This window comes from Lytechinus pictus, chromosome 5 (assembly GCF_037042905.1).
Source record: "Lytechinus pictus isolate F3 Inbred chromosome 5, Lp3.0, whole genome shotgun sequence".
Taxonomy (NCBI): domain Eukaryota; kingdom Metazoa; phylum Echinodermata; class Echinoidea; order Temnopleuroida; family Toxopneustidae; genus Lytechinus; species Lytechinus pictus.
This window is the reverse complement of record NC_087249.1, coordinates 42,288,015-42,308,564: the sequence shown is the minus strand read 5'-3', so window position 1 is coordinate 42,308,564 and position 20,550 is coordinate 42,288,015. Positions and strand designations below refer to the sequence as shown.

The 20,550-nt window shown below is 34.0% G+C and overlaps 1 protein-coding gene across 1 annotated transcript in view; it reads right to left on the bottom strand.

Moving 5' to 3' along the window:
- The window catches only part of LOC129261397 (calcium uptake protein 3, mitochondrial-like), a 115,190-nt gene that overhangs the window by 27,979 nt on the left and 66,661 nt on the right, over window positions 1-20,550 (bottom strand). Inside the window, exons 4-7 of the mRNA XM_064099512.1 lie at window positions 16,322-16,369; window positions 12,378-12,460; window positions 11,792-11,842; window positions 4,371-4,391 (exon numbers count right to left, since the gene is read on the bottom strand). Of these exons, the coding sequence (XP_063955582.1) occupies window positions 4,371-4,391; window positions 11,792-11,842; window positions 12,378-12,460; window positions 16,322-16,369 (203 nt within the window). The remainder of the gene's footprint in view (window positions 1-4,370; window positions 4,392-11,791; window positions 11,843-12,377; window positions 12,461-16,321; window positions 16,370-20,550) is intronic.

Here is a 20,550-nt window from a genome sequence, read left to right as displayed (position 1 = left end):
GAGACATAATACACTGCAAAAACTCTGGTGTTGATTTAACACCATCCCGGAATCTATTCATGTCCACACCAAAAGAGTAAAAAAAAAAAGAAACAACACCATGTTGTATAAACACCAATCTGGTGTTCGACCAAAGCTAAACTGATGCTGTTTAACACTTCTCTGGTGTGGACATAAATAGATTCCGGGCTGGTGTTAAATGTACACCAGAGTTTTTCCAGTGTACCAATAATTGATGAAAACTGATTTAACATTTACGACTAAGTGCAAGAGTGATGAAGGATGGTCTATACATAAGACTTCAAACATGTCATTTACACCTGTTAATCTTGGAAGCCCAAACTCGCGATCATTATTTTTTTAAATATTCATTAAGAACAGTATATGTTGATGTCATATATTTCACTATGGTGTTTATAAAAGTAGGGGCATTGGATTTGAAGTGAGAAAAATGCTCTTAACTATTCCAGCAAGTTGTCTCTGGTAGAATGATGCTTTGACTTGATTTGAACGATATAACATTGGTTGATGAGTCAGTTTTGTTAATATGACTGCAACATTAAATCTGGGCCATTTCTTTTTGCAAATACAATGAATAGAAATCTATGAAAAAAATATGCTTTTGGCCTCTCAAACGATACAATTTTAGTAACCTGTAACAGTATCTTTTAACTGGATATTGATAAGGGTTTCATGTAATGTGCCCGGGTGGTTTTGGGAATATTCCTTGACAGACTGCAAGTCAATAATTTACATATTACTCGGAGTGAATGATCTACACTCAATACAGCGTAGAAACATGCACAGAAGCAAAAATCACAGAAATAAAATGGAAACTACATGGAGATACAAGCTGGATAACCTTAAATATATCTAAGAAAAGTCAAAATATCATTTTAAGGAGAAAAAAAAAGGGCCACATGCACAAGTGCAATTAAGGTAATCTATGGGTACAGGTGCATCAAAGTCAGGTGACATATGCAAATTAATACAGAGTTGGTCATGTGATATCTGAAAGGATCAGGTGACTCCAAGGCATGCAAATACTTGCACATTTGTTGGGTTTACATAATGGCCCGTATTCTGAAGTCAGGTTTAACTTAGACCGTGCTGTAAATCTGTGCAAAAAGTATGGGAAGCCAAAAGTGTCAAAATTTTAATTAAGTTGTATGTATCTTATGTTTACTGTGCTCTTTTCTGATTCATCGATGGTGAAGACAATCATCTATTTATACTTCCTAGACAGTTATGAATGATTTGAGAGCCAAATGAGCTGAAATATGATATCTCTACTGTTAGTGATTTATCTAACAATTGGCTATCCATACTTAAACCACAACTTTAAACCTGAGTTTGAGTTAATCCTATTTTAGAATACGGGCCAATGGGTTTTACATGATTAGTTTGAATTGGTTATTACAATTTACATGCCACACATTTTGTACCCCTCCCCACAATATATTACAGAATATGCAGTACTTGTTAGGTAGATGTCAGGGGCCCATCTTAAAAAGAGTTGCGATTGATCTGATCAATCGCAACTATGGAAAGCCAGCAAAGTCAGCATATAAAATGCATGTTTGTTCAAAAAATTTCTAGATATGAATGTATATCCATGAATTCATTGATTTCTTGACAATTTGGTGTGTTCTCCTTTGTTTACAAAGGACATTTTGCAAATTTCCTGTAGAAAAAATTACGGCACTGATGGATTTCCATAGTTACAATTGATTGGATCAATCTTAACTCTTTGTAAGACAAGGTCCAGATCACATAGCTACACTGATTAAGTTTATATATTTTAAGACCCCTAAAACATCATGAATATAATACATCCAGTCAACTTTTAAGAACAGTGGGCCTAATGAATGACATGATATGGAATGAAATCTATCAGTGTGAACTTTAAAAAGAATGGATAAGTACACATTTATACAGATACAATAATTACTATATAATAGTCACAATGAAATATGTAATATTAGTATTATAACTTAACTTACACTGATCACTTATATTAGACAAATTCACTCAAATGAACATATAATGATTTTTATATGAATATTCAACAATCCTAAAATTACTTTTAAGAATAATATTTGTGAAAATTTTTAGATAAACATACTCTTTACAACACTGTTCATTTAACCTTTTTGCCGCATGACATCAACATATTAAATTTCAAACCTATGTAAAACTTCATATTTTTACAGCATTCTGCTATTGAATTTTCGAAGGTATTTTTTTGTATTCTTGCTGATAAAAGTAATGACTATCCCTTGTTTTGGGTGCAATGTGGAACCATGGTAATATTTTTTTATATACATGTATCACTCTTCTATCAAAGCATAGTATTGCTCGTACAGTGAAAGTCTGGGCATAAGAAGTAAACTATAAGTACACCCAACACCGATTCACATCTAAAGCCTGCCCAAACTTCTGAGATCTGTGTGATGTGATTTTGGAAACAAATTTCACTACTACAAAAAGGCCCCCCCCCCCTAAAATAGACTTGGACACCATTCTCATTTTATTTCTAAAACTAGTTTACTGGAAATCGGATCAGGAAACCAGTTTAGAAGATCGCTTTGCTAGTGTTTCCATTTGATGAGCCGAAAGTGGTTTTCGAAACCACTTCACGTAAAGTGGTCTTGCTGCTATGGGAACGCTCTCAGTGGGGGTGACATGTTTCGTGCAAAATTTGAAACCGCCGCGTAGACATTCTACGCACAGTGTGTGGAGTAGCGCGCTCAAAATGTGCGAAGATCACTCCACGAAGAACGATTGTGTCCTCACTTACGCTAAAACCAGTTTAACGAAGCAAAGCAATCTTGAAAACTACATCGCGAAGTGGTTTTCCGAAAATGGTTTGGAAGATCGCTTCAAAGACTGCTCCGACTGTTCTCACTACACGCTAAACTAGTTTCCACTAAAACAGTTTCCAGTAGACTTGTTTTAGGGTGGTAATGAGGACTGGGTCTTGTTCACAGATAGAGTGAAATTGAAGTTACATCATTAAAAGCCTTCTGCTTTGAAAAGTCACGATTGGTTTAGAATCACAGTTTTATTGGGAGCACAGTGTTATTGTGATTTGAAATGGATCTGGCTTTTATCCTGGATGCTTGTGAGGCTAACCTTACACAATATCCATGTGCACTGTATTATTACTTTTGAAAACCAGAAGAGCATTTCATAATAGAACATAAGATGCTTTATCAAACAAAGTCTGTTTGATTTGACAGGTACAAGAGTAACAATGGCCAATCAAAATAAAGAAAAGTTATCAGATCTGACAAATTGATAAACGAAAAAATGTTGATGAAATGCTTTCGTGAATGAGTTATTAGCCAAAATACTTAGATTCAATGCTTTTGAAATTCATGACCAAAATCTCAACCCAGTAAATTGCACAGTGAGTGGCAGGCTAACACTAATAACAAAATTTACACGTCTAGATAGACTAGATCCACGGCAAAGTCAAAGGGAAAATACAGAACTATGGTCACGGGTCATAAAATGGGAAGATGTAAGGAAGGACATTTTGGGCTGATGTAGAATAGAGATCTAGACTACAGAGTGTGACCAACTTGGCAAGGTGCTTGTCTGACATTGCATTGGCAGCCATGTTTGTTCCAACTCTGCAATGGAGGGCTCTGGTGTGGCATCAAGGATGTCAACGGGTTCTCAAAGAGGGAGGGGGAAGGGGGGGGGGGGGTAGGTAGGATGATAAAGTAACTTGTAAAAGAATTGGTCATATTAATGAAGGGTCGGGGGGGGGGTTCCTCCATTATTACATTTGTCATTTAAATTGACAGTATTTGGGGTTTGGGTAAATAAGTAAATATAGATGGTAAATTAAGAGGCTTTTTTTTTTTTTTTTTTTTTTTTTTTAAACAAATTTTTGTTAACAAATTAAATATAGATGGTAAGTTAAATAGTGATTAGTAGAATGGACAGTAGGATAAGTGGGGGGGGGGGGTAGGAGGACTGGTGCACAAATAGGGAAAGAGGGAAACTAAAGGGGGTGGAGGGAGATAGGGGAGGAGAAAATGAGAATGAGGAGATGGCAAGGAACGGAAGAAGGGGAAAAGGGGAAAGAAATGAGGGGAAGAGAAGGGCATGGGAGGTGGACATGAGCGAGAGGAGAAGGGGAGGGAGGAGATAAGGGGAGGGGATGGAAGGGAGAAGAAAGAAAAAGTGAAGTGGGAAGAGGATGGACAAGGAAAGAGGAAAAAATAGTGAGAGGGGCAGTTTAAGGTGCACATCCCTCTCTTCACCCCGTTGACATCCTTTCAATGTGACATTCTTTGTGATGTAATAATAATAATAATAACACTGATGATGTTACGATCTACACTTATGTAACTCACATCATTCTGGAATATTGACAGCTAATGTTTATAAAGAAAGATGGATATAGAAAAAAAAAAGATATTCAAAGATCGTTCTGAAAAAGGTAGATACTTTTCTCACAAACAGAAAGAAAACCTTCCAACTTCCTGCATATAATACTTTAAAACCAACATGAATTACATGTAATATCATCAAAGAAACAAGTTGATGTTTCTTGATGAAACTCTTATCTTAATCTTAAATCAATTCAGAGGGAACGATGTGAATAAAATGTCAGTACATGCAAAATAATTTGATTACTTCCAGGGATTTCAAACATTCTATACAATGTAACTAAAGGCCGACTATTCGCACCATTCTAATCTACTTAGACATTAATAATTCCTTAGCCACTTTACGGCAATATCAAATCATATTAAACAATATAAAGTATATCGGAAATGCTGCCTTCAAAATCTGCCAGCATTTTGTTGTAAAACATTAAGATTTGACAACAAGAACTTTCTTTACATTAAAGTTTATGTCACGGTTTTGAATAAAATGAACGTGAATGAAGTTTAAAAGTGAACTTGGACAACCTAAATGACTAGAAACTTACTGCGGACATGACACATGGGAAAATGCCTAAATCATTATTAAATATTCAGTGAATAATCCTTCTCTCAACTCTTTGATAGGATACAAAGAAGTAAGACACATGGATAAAAGATTTAAACAAAAATCTTACTTTTTAAATACATAGTTTAGTAGAACGATATAAGTATCTAAAATATATTAGAATATTCATTACTTTCAGAAACAAATTAGAGTTTAATTTACTTTATGTTAATCTTACTTTTGATATATATACTTTAGTAAAAGATAATGAATTAGGATAATCATTACTTTAAGAAGAGAAATAGAGTAGGATTTATTAATAAGCATCTATGGATTATATTGTTTAAGGTAAGACTTTCACATATATGTTGTAGATGATTGAATTTAAGATAAATGTATACACTAATTCATGGAAGAGCCGTGGTGTAGTGGTTCTGACTCTCGCCTTGTAAACAGAGGGTCGTGTGTTCGAATCCCACCGCGGTCTAGCGTCCTTTGGCAAGGCGTTAATCCACACTTTGCCACTCTCGACCCAGGTGCTAAATGGGTACCCGGTAGGATGCGAAAGATATTGTACGTTTGATTTTGCCAGCGCCATAATGTGGCTGCGACGAATGCAAGGAATGCTCCCCAGGGAGTGGAAATTGTGCACTTTTCGTGCTTGATTGAAATGAATCCAATGACCGGGGTAATAATATGCTGTAACGCGCTTTGGGCCATTCTGGGAAAAGCGCTTTATAAAAATTGGCTATTATTATTATTATTATTATTAAATGTTTAAAAAATGAATATGATTATGGAAATTGGTGTATGGCTGATCAATATCTCATACAGATAGTACAAGTATTACTTACCATGAAAAGTCAGAAATATTACAAGAATAACACAGCAATGAAAATGGCACTTGACAAGTTGAAATGAAATAAACTTTTCCCAATTAATGGGCTTAACCTCTTTTTAAAATTAAACTCGTGATTTAATGCTTTATGTGTGTTTTACGATAAATACGCCCAAATCCAAAGTTCATTTTAACTGCCACCCCCTTTCCTCTTCCTTAGAACATTAATATTAATTGGTATAACACAGAACCCCATATGCAAATCTATTTTGCTTCTGAATGTTATTTCTATCATGTATATAATATCCAAATAAAAAAAACTGATGAAACAGTATACAACCCTAACAATTACCCATAAATACCCATTCACTTTCCAAAACTGAATATTTCTTTTTATCACATTATTAATTTTCTTCATATCTATCAAAATCTGACAGCATATCATGTATTTCTCAGAAGTCTAACCAGAGAGCAGGGCCCCGTCTTACAAAGAGTTACAATTGATCCAATCAATCGTAACTCTATGGAAATCCATCAGTGTCATAACTTTCTACAGGAAATTTGCACAATGTCCTTTGTAAACAAAGAGAAGCACAGTGAATTTTTCAATAAAACAATGAATGCATGAATATAATCATAGTTAGAAAAATAATAGATGTTGACTTTGCTGGCTGTCCATAGTTGTAATTGATCTTATCAATCGCACCTCTTTGTAAGATGGGGCCATGATCATATTTGTCTACAATGTCATGAAGAATTTTGCACTTCAGCTTAATAGAAGTTTTCCCGACATAGCACCATACACATTACAGATGTGCTTTGATTTACTGCAATACATGATGTGCATTGACTTACAAAATTTGAAAAAAACCCTCTCCCAATATTTCATTTTATAAATTTCAGCAAGACTCATATTCAATAGACCCCCAAATATTTATCTTTTATTCCAAAGAGGAATATTGACATATTCCATTGATAATATCATTTAATCATTTTTCACTGCTGTATGAGACGAATTATATATATAAAAAAACACTTGCATCATTGTAAATGAGTTAAAAATATGACTGACTTACAATACAATTCACGGATCCACGTTCTGTATGAAGTTTCACACAATGAAATCAAATTTTATCGATCAAAAGATGAAAGAAATTCATTCAATGGTTGAGAATATGAATTTTGTTTGAAGCATGGGTTGAATTAGTAGTCTGGAATGAATTTGGTTGACAAATAGTGAAACTGAAATGAATTGGAGTGAAAATTTCACAGATGCATGTACTGATGCCATTGAATATCACTATCACATTCAATAGTTTAAACAAAGTTATCAAATTTCGGTAGTATAGTAGCCTGTCTATTTAGAGGGAGGATGAAACAATGGTTTAATTTCTGAGAAATTACATGTAAAACTTAAAACACACTATAAACGAAATCATATAGTACAACAAACACCGATTAATGAGGTTATATTGAACAAAAGAATATGATTTGCCAACTATAAACACTGATTATAAAACACTTGTTCTGAAAGGAAAAACAATGAAATAATGATGGGTATATAGAATGGAATATAATTATGACAAATAAATATATATGTAAAAAAGAATATAATTATGAAATAAAAACTGAAAGTTTGAGACATAACGTCTAATGATGTCACAACATGTCACAACAAGAACATAAAATGAAAAAAAAATTAATGAAAATCATCACAGATAAATGAAATCTTGAGAATGATAGGATACAAATTCTATGTGAAGGCTGATTATTTCAATTGGAGCTTTGATTAAAAGATGTCTAGCGCCCCCTAGTGATCAAAGCCTTTTAAGTCTAACCCTTGCAAGATCTGACAGTATATTAAAGATGACTGGGTTGATTAAAATGTTTAAATACAAATTAATAATCAGACAATTCTAACACTATATTGTCATATATAATGCAAATATCAATAAATAACAGGAAGTGAAAATGTCGTAGTAGTTGATAATTGAGCCTATAGATTATGCTATAAATATATTTTTAGATGACGTATGAATATTTTTGCATCATTTTTAAACTTTCAAAATGTATTTCAACCCCTTGCCTCTTCATTCATTTTCCCCTCCTTCTTCCAAACAACATTATTGCCCCTTCTATTAGATTTAAACTTCATTCTCTTCTCATACTCACTATTTCCCCTTATCGCTATCATTTTATCTTTTTTCCTCCTCATCTTTTTCTTTTCCTCCTCCTCCTTCTTCTTCTCCTTCTCCTCCTCCTCCTCCTCCTTCTCCTTCTCCTTCTCCTTCCTCTTCCTCTTCCTCTTCCTCTTCCTCTTCCTCTTCCTCTTCCTCCTCCTCCTCCTCCTCCTCCTCCTCCTCCTCCTCCTCCTCCTCCTCCTCCTCCTCCTCCTCCTCCTCCTCCTCCTCCTCCTCCTCCTCTTCTTCTTCTTCTTCTTCTTCTTCTTCTTCTTCTTCTTCTTCTTCTTCTTCTTCTTCTTCTTCTTCTTCTTCTTCTTCTTCTTCTTCTTCTTCTTCTTCTTCTTCTTCTTCTTCTTCTTCTTCTTCTTCTTCTTCTTCTTCTTCTTCTTCTTCTTCTTCTTCTTCTTCTTCTTCTTCTTCTTCTTCTTCTTCTTCTTCTTCTTCTTCTTCTTCTTCTTCTTCTTCTTCTTCTTCTTCTTCTTCTTCTTCTTCTTCTTCTTCTTCTTCTTCTTCTTCTTCTTCTTCTTCTTTGCTTCAGGTCACTTCACACTCAACTTTGCTCAATGGATATATAAAATTACTAATAGATTACTGTAAAATAGTTTAAAAAACGAATTTAGGTCACTAAATGTGAATTTGAAAAAAAAAATTACTATGAAAGATAATAAGAATAGAGGAAAAGTTTTTTGGAAGTAAAAACAAATACTTGTTCACAGTCATCACACAAATGACATAAAGAAATTGAGAAATACAATATTGATAGAGAAATGTACAATATCCAACATACTGACAACTATTATTCAATATGATATATGCATAGCACTGTTTTTGCTAAACATATATAAAAATATATAAACATAGAAAGAGAGAGAGATATTTGATATGATGTGATCTTTCAATCACTCGTTTGAGGCAGTCAAGGCCAACGATATCACATTTTCTTTCAAAAAATTCAAATTTTTATAAGATCCCCCCACTGGACCCAACTTTAACAAAATCTATAAATATCTGTAAATTCTTTATCATCTGGAAGAGGTGTACCCATTCATACAACAATGACAAAGTTCTCAGATTACAGTACAAACAAAATGAATTATTTTACATGTGTTAGGACCTATGAAGCTACTAAACAAATAAAATAAAAAATCAAATGATAATATTGAAATAAAAATAAAAATCAAGCACAATGAATTATGGAAAATGCGCAGACCATGCAGTAATTATTTAGACCATACTCTGTCAAATTAACGTTAAATTGGTAATATGGATAAACCACTGGTTAGTTCAATGTAGTAACACTGTACTTTTGTTGAACACAGTTATACTAATTATACTGAATTTCATAGCTAATGTTGAACTTTTTTATCGAGCATAGACAGATAAGTTGTAAGTCATTGATCCACATAAATCCATAAATAAAAATGCAGAAGTAAAATGTAGTAGCAAAAAATATGTCTATAATGAGCATAGTTTCAGCCCAAAGGTTGGTAGTCGCCCCCCCCCCCCCCCTCTTCAACCCTCTCCTCCCCTTTATTTTGATTATTATTCTAATAGAGATTCGGTCTTAAAGGGCAGTATTGAGTATAGTTTAGGTTTTGTGTGTACGGTAGTTTATAGTGTATCTGAGGTGTAAAAGTTAATGTGGTGTAAATTTGAACACAGTGTTAGTGTGGTGTAAAGTAGTTTAATGCATGATGTGGTGTATACACATTATAACAGTGCTAAAAATGGAGTGCAGTCCAAATCAACGCTCTAAAACCAAACTGTGAATGTACCCAAGGCTACAATATAGCAAACTACACTGTATATTCAAACCACATTATGAGCAGATAGATCACAAAACAACATATCACATGCAACAAATTCAACCACCATGCTACCATCATATGCATGCACAGTCCCGCATGCAATAACGGCATACTCCACAAACAGCCATGCAAAATGCAAGCCATTGCAAAGTTTTTAAATCAAAATCATGCTTTAAAACAACAACATAGTTTAAAATGAACAGAAACATACTGATTTTATGTCATTGTTTGAGGCATAATCCTTCCACAAAAAATATTTTGGTGTACACTTGAAATATACAAATATTTCAAAATTTTTAGAGCCTGATTATTTTTATTCTGCGTCAGGGTATACATATCCTCTATACATGTATATAAGACATCATGCACACATTTATATCGTACCCCAGCCCCAAATTTCCCCCTTTGTGTGTGATCTCAATCCAAAATTAAAATAATCAGTGTAATTAATGCACCATTCTGGGTGTCTGGAGAGACCAAACACTTCAAATTATAATATAATCCTGAAATGTGTTGTTATTGCATTTGTCAAGAAGAAAGTTTATTTTTGGTGGAAGGATTATTCAATTAAAGCAATAATATGTTCATTTTCAGATTATACCGAGATCAATTTGTGTATTAATAGACATTTTATAATCTACAACTGCAACCACACTGCTTAGAATGCCATTAAAATGATATTTTTAATGGAAAGAATGTAATTCCTCTTGAATCCAAGTGTGGTTTGGAAAATGTTATCTCACACAAAGGCAGAAATACTTCTGAAACATATGTTTCAAATAAGAAGCAGAAATACAAACCAACATTTTGATTTTTAATTTTGTCATTCAATTTTTATTTGAACATGAAAAAGTGACTGAAAATGCTAAAAGCAGAATTGTAGAAGTCTTATTACAATATCCAAACTGATCTCTAGTATAAGAAAGATCATTATACACTATTTGTTCCACAAATTTGTATAAAGCCAAACTATTTTTTCTTCCTTTAAATCAGATTACATTCCATCAATATTGCCCTCTTCTTTATTTCATATTTCCTATCTTCCTTTCTTCAATTTAGTTTCTTTGGCTCAGGCATGAGTTAATTGAATGTCCCAGAATCTAATGAAATAAAAAAATATTTTCTTATTTGACTGTAGTGACAAAATAATAATTTGGACTAAACCTATCAGAATCTTTAATACAGTATACTAGAATTGCTGAGTTTCATTTGTAAGCATGGTTTGACATGTTTAGTGATTTCAAACTCAATCTGCAGAGCATATTTTCAAATGGCAAAACAATGTTATGTCTAATTTGTTTCAAAACAAACAAAAAAGTTTTTTTTTTCAGATTATTTTTTCCAACAATCAATAACCTGTATTCAAACCAATTACTTTCCTTATTTTTGTAATAAAGATATTCTACCATTGAAATCAGTTAGACAGATAAGAATCTTATTTTTTTCTTTTCGGGTATGTTTTATACCTACAATACATACATGTAGAGTTGAAACTACTGGGGTATGTATAGTAATAAAAATGACATCTTGTAAATAATAATAAAATAAAAATAAATAAAGGATACATAATTAAGATTAGCATCCACCTGGTGTGACCATGTGCGTAGTTGAATAAGATGCCATTTTGTGGGATATAAGGTATCAGTGAAACAAATAGAATATATGATCCCCGCAAGTACTCTAACAGGCAGGCTACATCACTAATTATTATCTAAGCTGCCAAATACAGTCTAACCATATTAGGCAGTCAAATCTTGTGGTGTTATTTGAATCGTTGGAACATCACTCATTTTAAGGTTTGAGATAAAGCTTTTTATAATATTCAAACTTTAATGTTTTTTGTAAATGATTATTGCATCATGCTATTGAAAAGTCAAATTTATGTCTTTTTTTGCTGAAAGCAGAGTAAAATCTGAATTTTTTATGAGTGGATAACTTTGGGCGAGAATTTTGTTTTGTGTGAGGATACATACAGAATCTGGATCGGTGGCGTAGTGGCTTAGCCAACTCACGGAATCCGACTCCCCGCTGGACTGAGACTTCTTACGAAAAATCTCCTCCATCTGCACATGTGACAATGAGGGTGAGAAAGAGAGAGACAGAGATAGGGCGAGAGGGAGAATGTAATGAAGAGGAAATGGAGAGAAAACAAATAAGTAAAAATAGAAACAAATATATGAAGTACAATAATGTTGATACGGTTCAAATTCATTGCTTAAGATCAAACGCAAAATTAATTTTTGTACTGTATGCAGAAAGGTATAGAACTATATACACGCATTATAGACATACATGGAATTTGAATAATGAATATTAAAATACATATTTTTCTAAGTAAAATCTATTATTATTTTCATAATTACCTTTTATTCTATAAATAATGCCACTGCATACATAGACTGTCTAAATTCAATCTAGGTGGGATCCACAGGAAAATTACCTTAAGCATCTGGCTTTTTTATTGTTTTGTTTGGCCATATTTTAACCTCTTTTAACATAATGCTCATTATTTAATTCTTACAATGCAATATCAAGAAAATGTGTGAGGGGCAAAAACGCCCCCATCTGAAAAAAAAAGATATATTGTAAATAACAAACCAGAAGAAATTCTTTGCGATCAATGCGTTGGTTTCCATCCCTGTCAAACATCTTGAATGCAATCTCATACCCAGCTCTTGGCTCTGGAAGATAAATTGGACAAGATTTGTTTTGTTAAAAAAGGAAGAAAAGTTAGTCAATGTAGAAAAGTTAAAGGATAATAGTGAGTGAGTGGTGTAAGAAGAGAAAATATTGAATGGGCCAAACATAACATATGAGATTGTTAATAAAAAATATAGGATAAAAATCTAATTTCATGATTATGACATTACATTTATAAAATAAAATCATGTTCCACAGTTTTACTTTCATTTTCTTTCTTTTTCTCTTCCTATTTTTTCTTTGTCATGGCTATTTCGGGGGATCCAGTGTCCCCAGTCCCCCATCCGTATGCCAGTACGTGTAGTGAAAATGATAAGAGAGAGACAGAGGAACAGAGAGATGGATATAGACAGACAGACAAAAAAATTATGGCTTAGACAAGCAAACAAGTGGACAGAGTCAAAGAGATGCAACTCCAGACAGAGCGAAACACGGAAAAAGATACAAGATTAGAAAAAAACACAGAGAGAGAGAAAGATAAAGAAATAAAGCAAGAGATAGAGAAAGAGAGAGTGAGTGAGAGAGGTAGACAGTATGAGGGTAGACAGAAAACACATTTATCCAGAGAAGGGGGAGGGAAGGGGGGGCATAGGAGAGACACAAAGAGGAAGACATAGATTAAGAGAGAGAAATCAACAATTTTAAATAGATTTAAAGGGAGAGGAAGAGAGAGAGAGAGGGGGAGAGAGAGGGGATGAGAAAAGGTGAGAGAGAAAGATACAGAGAGACAGGCAGAGAGACAGACAGGAGCAAGCATGTGACTTACTAAATGGCCAAGAGAATGAGACAGTACAACAGGTGGAAAGTACAAACATGAATACAGATATTACATAAGAGAACTCAAGGAAAATTAAGGGGAAAAAAAGAATAATTATATAACAAGTGGAATGTCTCTGGCACTCTTGCCTGCATTACAAAATTCAATATAGCAGCAGTGCTGACTTTAAAATCAACTAATAAACAAATAATTAGTAAAAAAACACAATATGATGATAGAATACTCTGTTCACTAACCCAAAATGATCTTTGACATTGATCATGTAACCTGAAACTTGTGTAAAATAATCAGTGATACTTGATTACCCTAGTTCCTTGAAATAGGTCGATATACTTTCAGAGCTATGATGACATTTCAAAAACATACACTCTCACCTTGGTTATTAAAGATTTCAATGTGATACCCAAAACATGGTCAAAGTCCATTGACCCTGTATGACCTTTGACCTCGGTCATGTGACCTGAAACTCAGACAGGATGTTCACTGATAATGGATTATCTTTCATAATATGTCCAAGTTTCACGAACTAGATCCATATACTTTCAAATTTATGATGCCATTTAAAAACTTAACCTTGATTGAGATTTCAATGTTCACAATACCGCCGCCATTGGAAAAGCAGCGCCTTTATAGTCTCGCTCTGCTATGCAGGCCAGACAAAAACATGACAAAGATTTTTTGTTTAAATGCAGTCATTTCATTAATTGCTTATTTCTCTTGTCACTTCATAATGAAAAGAAAAGCGGAGAAACAGTGCTATTTTTTTCATTAAAGAAAACTTCAAACAAATGGGAAAGATACAAATAGCCAAATAAAGAATAGAAACAAGAAGAAATCTCAAGGACTTGAAAATTGTATTTTAGTAGATTGACTGAAGTGCAGTCAAAACGTCATTTCCTAAAGCGTCACCTGCGCAAGACCAATGATCATCCACTCTTTATATATTGTATTATTCTGGAAAACTTCCCTTCTTTAGTTGAGATATATAACAAAAGTATCTGGTTATTCTTTAAAAGTTTAAAGAAGCTAAATTGCTTAAATAATATCCAGTCATCCTTCTTGTTTTCTAAGCGAGACCCACTTGACCTTTTCTGCAAGTACTAATCAATACCTGAGAACCTTTACAATTCCAACTAACACCAACTGCCTAATTGATCGTAGCGCACTCTGGATGACATCAGAAACACTGAAAAATTGGTAAAATCCGGAGATGACTTCAACCAATGACGACATTCCACTTCACTTGTTTATGACATCGGTTAATATTTTACCCAAAATAGCCGGGCGTGATTGCGTTCTTGGGACGGTGCTAATGAGTTTTGTAAACATTGAGAAAGCTATGCTCATCTGGATCTTAACTTCTAAGAAGATATTGGGATTGATTTTGAAGAGGGTGAATGAGACGGATGAGAGGTGCTTAGAGGTGGTGTTAAAGGTTCAGTGTGTAGCGATACCTGTGAAAATTTGCACTGCAGATTAACACTTAAACATATCAAACATTAAATTAGACGGTGTTATAATCCTAAACTAAATCACATAGATATTTGCACTACTATACGTTTGTCTTTTTAGAATTGGTTAGCACTGATCAACAAATTTATTACATGAAATTCATCCTAAAATAACAATAAATCTACACTATAGACTCTGAATTCATCGGAATAAAATTAAACTTAACCATACTAGTAGTGTTTGATCATTACATTTAAGGATAAAGATTTTTTGTAAAGAAGATAGACTCTCTCTCACTGTAGTTTGTATGAATTGGAAAAAAACAATGTAATAATGTTAAAATTGTTCTTTGTATTTCTTTGTTGTCTCGCAGAAAAGAAATCCAGCAAAGCCGCCTTTAATTGATGAAGGAATGTTACATGACGTAAGAGGAAGGCAGAGGAGAATTTCTGATACTTAAAAAAATCAGCAGAATAGACTATGATAAATTGCTGAGCAAATGTGAAGGGTTATACCAAGCTGAATATAATTAAAATGCTCCCCCTTCTTAGGTAATCAGCTGCAGTGAAGATTTTCTTCAAAGCTGGAAATAACTTCTTCCTTCATAAGATTTCTCTGTCTTTCATTCTGAAATGTTTCACTAGGAAACAGTTTCAAAATGATTTTTTTTCTATACTGATTATATCAAGGGTATCATGTGGACAAGAATCTACCCACAGTCAGTTCTACAATGTTATTTACTCCATGCTGGGTAATCGAGTTTCTTGCTTCAAAGTAGATAGCAAAAATCACTATGACATGGCACATGAACTTGGCTCCAATTTGAATACTTTAACTCTTCATGTACCAGATAAACTGTGATTAATGTGTATTAAATGGAACTTAGAGTGACTTCAGACTTTGCAGTTTAAAAATTCTTACTTAAGATTTCAAAATTTTAAAAGTTTTAAGAAGTAAGGAGTTCATATCTATAGAAGATATTAAAATTTATAGTAAAAAACATGTTGATATAATAAAAAATATTATTGATATGCAAAAGCATCAAGATACATACAATGCAATTTTAAGGAATAACACATGAAAATAAACTAAATGATATAAAAAAATACAAAAGGACCATCATTAAAAGTCATGTGACGGATTGCTGGTTGCAAAAATGGGTTAAGTAAGGAAGCTTGAATAAAACTATTATTTGAAATGGAAAGGTAGTCTTGGAGCTCACATCAATCAGAGATAAAAGCATTTGATTAAATAACACACTAAGTTTTCTGAAATAATGAATAATTAATTTACTTAATCCATAAATCCCAGTTAGGGAGCATATCTCAGCCAGGTAGCAATACAGCATATTTATTTGTTTGATTTAGTTTCCATTTACTTTTCTTTCATTTTTTGGTCAAGTTTTTGCAATTGACACTTCTACTTTTAAGTTCAAATTGAAGAGCTGTAGTATGTCAGTTACAACAGCTGTGTTTATATGTTGTACTACCAAGCATCTTAAGAATTTATAAAAATACCAATGAAAATCTGACAAATTAAAGAAAGGAAAATTATGAACTGGATAAAAATAATCAAACAAATAGAAAATACAATACGCACAACCTCTACTTACTTGTTAGGATACAGAGAAGAAACAGGTATTCTGTATAGGACACAATCCCTGTAATGAAAACAAACAAATAAAAAGCAGATGATATATTAATGCAACATGGCTGTCACATCATTCAATACATTTATCAATTTAAGAGTAGAAATAATTGCATGAAAGTTTTATCGCCTTGAGGTGGGTGGTCAAGACGGGCATTGGAAGTCCTTGCATTTCATATGATACTGCAATTGAAGCTTTGGGGTGAAGTGGTTTCGACTCTAGCCTTGTTATCAGAAGGTCCAGTATTCAAATTCCACCATGATAATAATAACGTCATATTACACCCAGGGTAGCCACTTCAGTTCTGAAAAGTGTTCTACCAGCGGGCTCTGCTTCACAGGATAATGTTATTACCTCGGCTTTACTACTGTGGTCTACTGGTTATGACTCTCGTCTTTAAATCCGAGGGACATGGGTTCGTTCCCTAGGCATGGCATGTTTTTCTTCAGCAAGAAATGTACCCACATCGTGCTGCACTCAACCCAGGTGAGGTGAATGGATATCCAGTGGGAAGACATTCCTGAATGCTTCAGCACGTATGTGGCAGCACAGCTAAACCAGGGGTAATAATAGCAGCACTCTGTATCCTCAGGCAAAAAGCGCTTTATAAATCAAGTTTTTATTATTATCATTGCACTGTTTGTCTGGTTTTCTTTCTCCTTTCCTTTCGAGGCCTTTATCAATTTCAAGCTCTAAGCTTATAAGATGGAGATCTCCCAAATTTCAAAATGTTTTATGTCGATATATGTATATATATATTTTTTTCTGCTATTTGTTTTAATAATAAAAAAAAAAGAAATTCATCAGGTATAAATATATTTCAATTAGATTGTTAGAATGTACATGTATGCATACATGTATGTTATTCATTATGCCATTTGCTTATTGTTATGTTATGCTGTGAAAAAAACGATTACACCTGTATATACTTTTGTTATTGGAATGTGGAAATGATAAAATCAAATCAAATCAAAATTATTACAAAGAAACCATCGCCTTTTTTTTTTTTCTTGACAAGCTCTCATACCCTGATACCTGTACAGAACCTCCCTTCTGTCACTGACACCATTCCCCCATTCAAAATGACACAACCTGAGATCACCCTTTGAATATCTTGTTCTACAAACATTCGTTAACATAATTTGAAGTTAAACTAGCACAACATCACTTATGAAGTATTTCCTGTCTACAAACCATATACCTAATGGTGTGATAGAAAGGACAAGAGGCATAGCCAACCTTTTTTAAAGGGTATCTTTCAAATATTGCAAGAGAGAGAGAGAGAGAGAGAGAGAGAGCAGATATGATTACAGAAAGGGGAAATGAATAAATACAAAGTTATAAACTCATATGGTGTGTGCTGGTCCTGCTGGACCTTCAAACTTTGAGCTTTATTTCTCTGTTAGGTCTCTATTTCGTTGAATTTTGTTTCTTTTTTGTAGGTAGTGGAATGCTCCTTTTTGATCTGGTAAATTGCCAATTCGTCCACTGCTAACTCGTCCAATCACCACATGGTCTACCTTCATTTAGTCTAATGCCATTCAGTCCATCAACATTTCATCGAACAACCATTTGGTCCAATAACCATTTGGTCCAATCATCACTTCATCTAATCACGATTTCGCCTATTACCATTTCGTCTAATACCAGTTGGTCTCATACCCATTTTCTTTTCATTCATTTTGCACAATTAATCTTAATTAGACCAAATAGTATATGCACTAAATGGCTATTGAACCAACTAGTTATTAGATGGAATGGCATTAGACTAAATGAAATTAGACCATGTGGTGACACGTACGTGCATAGCGCCAACTTAATGTGTTCCGCCATCTTGCTTGTTGGTTGCCGATAAAATGCGCATTTTCAGATTTTTTAAAGCTCAGTTATTATCCATGACTGAAACATTGACCAATCAAAAACTAAGATTCTACAAGAAATATGAATATTCATATACGAAAGTATAAACATAGATAATTCAGTTTTATGTGAAATTTAAACCCAATACTTCAAAATATGGTTAGTTTTATGTCTCTAAAATGACCCTTAAAACCAGAATTTTATTAGTAAAAAATAAAGGTTTTCCCAAGTTGCCATGGTAACGCGGTCTGAGATATAAAAGCTTAGCAAACACTTCATTTCAGTGATCGAGGATGTATTTGTTTACGGTATACGTCTACATAAATTATAACATTTTTTTCCAGACCATGGATGAACTTTCAAAAAGAGACATTTTAGGCAAGTTTTTACGATTTCCGGCAATTTTCTGACACAGGCACTTTGAAGAGGTAATTTTTACAGAATTAGAAGAAGACATCATGGATTTTCCTAATTATCACGACGGATGTGCAACTTACTTGTAAACAAATCAAACAAAGTCTATGATACATTTTCGATAATGCAAAAAGAGACATTCAAGTCTCTGATTGAGAGCCGCAGATTGAACATTCGCACGGCGCAATGGTAGCGTTTTCGCCGAATTCGTCGGGGCGAAAACTCCAAGAGAGCCGTACCACTCACCAGTCCCGAACGCTGCGCTGTATGTTTGATGATTTATCTGGTGCCATTTCGTGCTTATAAATTTGTTTTTTCTACAATGCCACTATCTCATTAAAATTGTTTGTCATGATAACATTGGAAATATTATCGTTTAATGGCCCAAAGGATCGACTGTAATAAAAGATACTTTGAAATATTGTCAGAGAGTGATTAGTTAGGTGATGTTTATGGTCAGAATTCAGTCATGGCTTCGGGTGAACTTACGCGAACGCGGTCACTTGCTCACGGGGCGAGTCGGCCTGGCCCTTTGGTGGAAGGCCGTTAGGCAACGTGCAGTGCAGCTAGAGCAGAGTTGGGGAGTTATAGGTATAAAAATACTTTGAAATAAGTAATCTGCAAATATTTTTGTCTTATCCCTTTGGATTACTTAGATAAGAAATTCAAATTCTCAAAGTTTAAATCAAATTTTAGACAGTGACAACAAAGAGTGGTGCTGTATGGGGGGGGGGGTGGGGTCTTGCATGCCCCCAATTCACGAACAAGAAAAAAAAGGAAAAGGTAAGAGAATCTTGCGAAATTGTTCAATTGGATTTTTGTAACCAAAAGTCAAAATTATGCTTATGTCGCTTGCTTGCAACTATATATTTTATAAATTTTGCCTGATACGCCATATCGTAGTACCCTCAATTATTTTCACTTGTTACGCCACTGACATGACTGATATAACATCTACTAGTTTATGATAACATTATTTGGTTGCGGGATCAAAGCATCAGCTATATAGCGAAACATTTATACTTTATGCCTGTTCAACTTCCAATACAGGTTTAGGCCTGTATTTATGAGATGTTAAGATCTATGGGTGCCTTTATTATTTTCATTTTCAATTAAAACAATTATTAATTATGTATTAATTTAGTATTAACCTCGATGATACATTTTATTGTATTAAATCGTACAATTTCTGTTGTATTAAGCCCCTTATTAAGCCCTTTTAAAAACATGCTCAGTAGCAGACCCCCCCCCCATATATAAAGACAATAGAAGTGTATATAGATTTAATTGAACCCCCCCCCCTTATTGAGGACAAAATGAAAAAAAAATACTCAAAATAATCGACCGCCCCCCCCCCCCCCTTTGACGAGGCAGCTGTCGGTGGCCTGATGTCTTCATTGACTTCTTTTTGCTTGTAAAAATAATATTAAAGAAATAGGGGCTACTCTAATTGTCCCCTGTGAAAATTGATTTGGATCTGCAAGTGCATGAGGCTGCGCCCCCTCCAACGTCATAGCTACCCCATATCTTTAGGTTCTAGCTCTCATATTTTTCAGCTCCCTGGTTTTTTGGAAGAAAAAAAAACGAGGCGAAAGAAAAGAGTGAAATAAATGAAATACGATTAATCAAAATTTGAGTTGTTTGAAAGAATTATACTTATCAGAGAAACTAAATTAAATTCTACAACCATGAAGAATAACAGCAATCTTGATAAATTCTGTTTTTTTTTTCAAAATCAGAACCAATCAACTTTTTTCTGATTATTCTGTCACTTTCCATATTTTGGAGAAAAAAATAAAAGTGTTCATCGACGCCCTGTACTGCATGATGAAACTGTATCCCCACTCGGCCCTCGTAACCCCCCCCCCTCTCTCCCTCTCCCCCTCCCCCACCACAATGCCCCTTGCTCATTTCTCTTA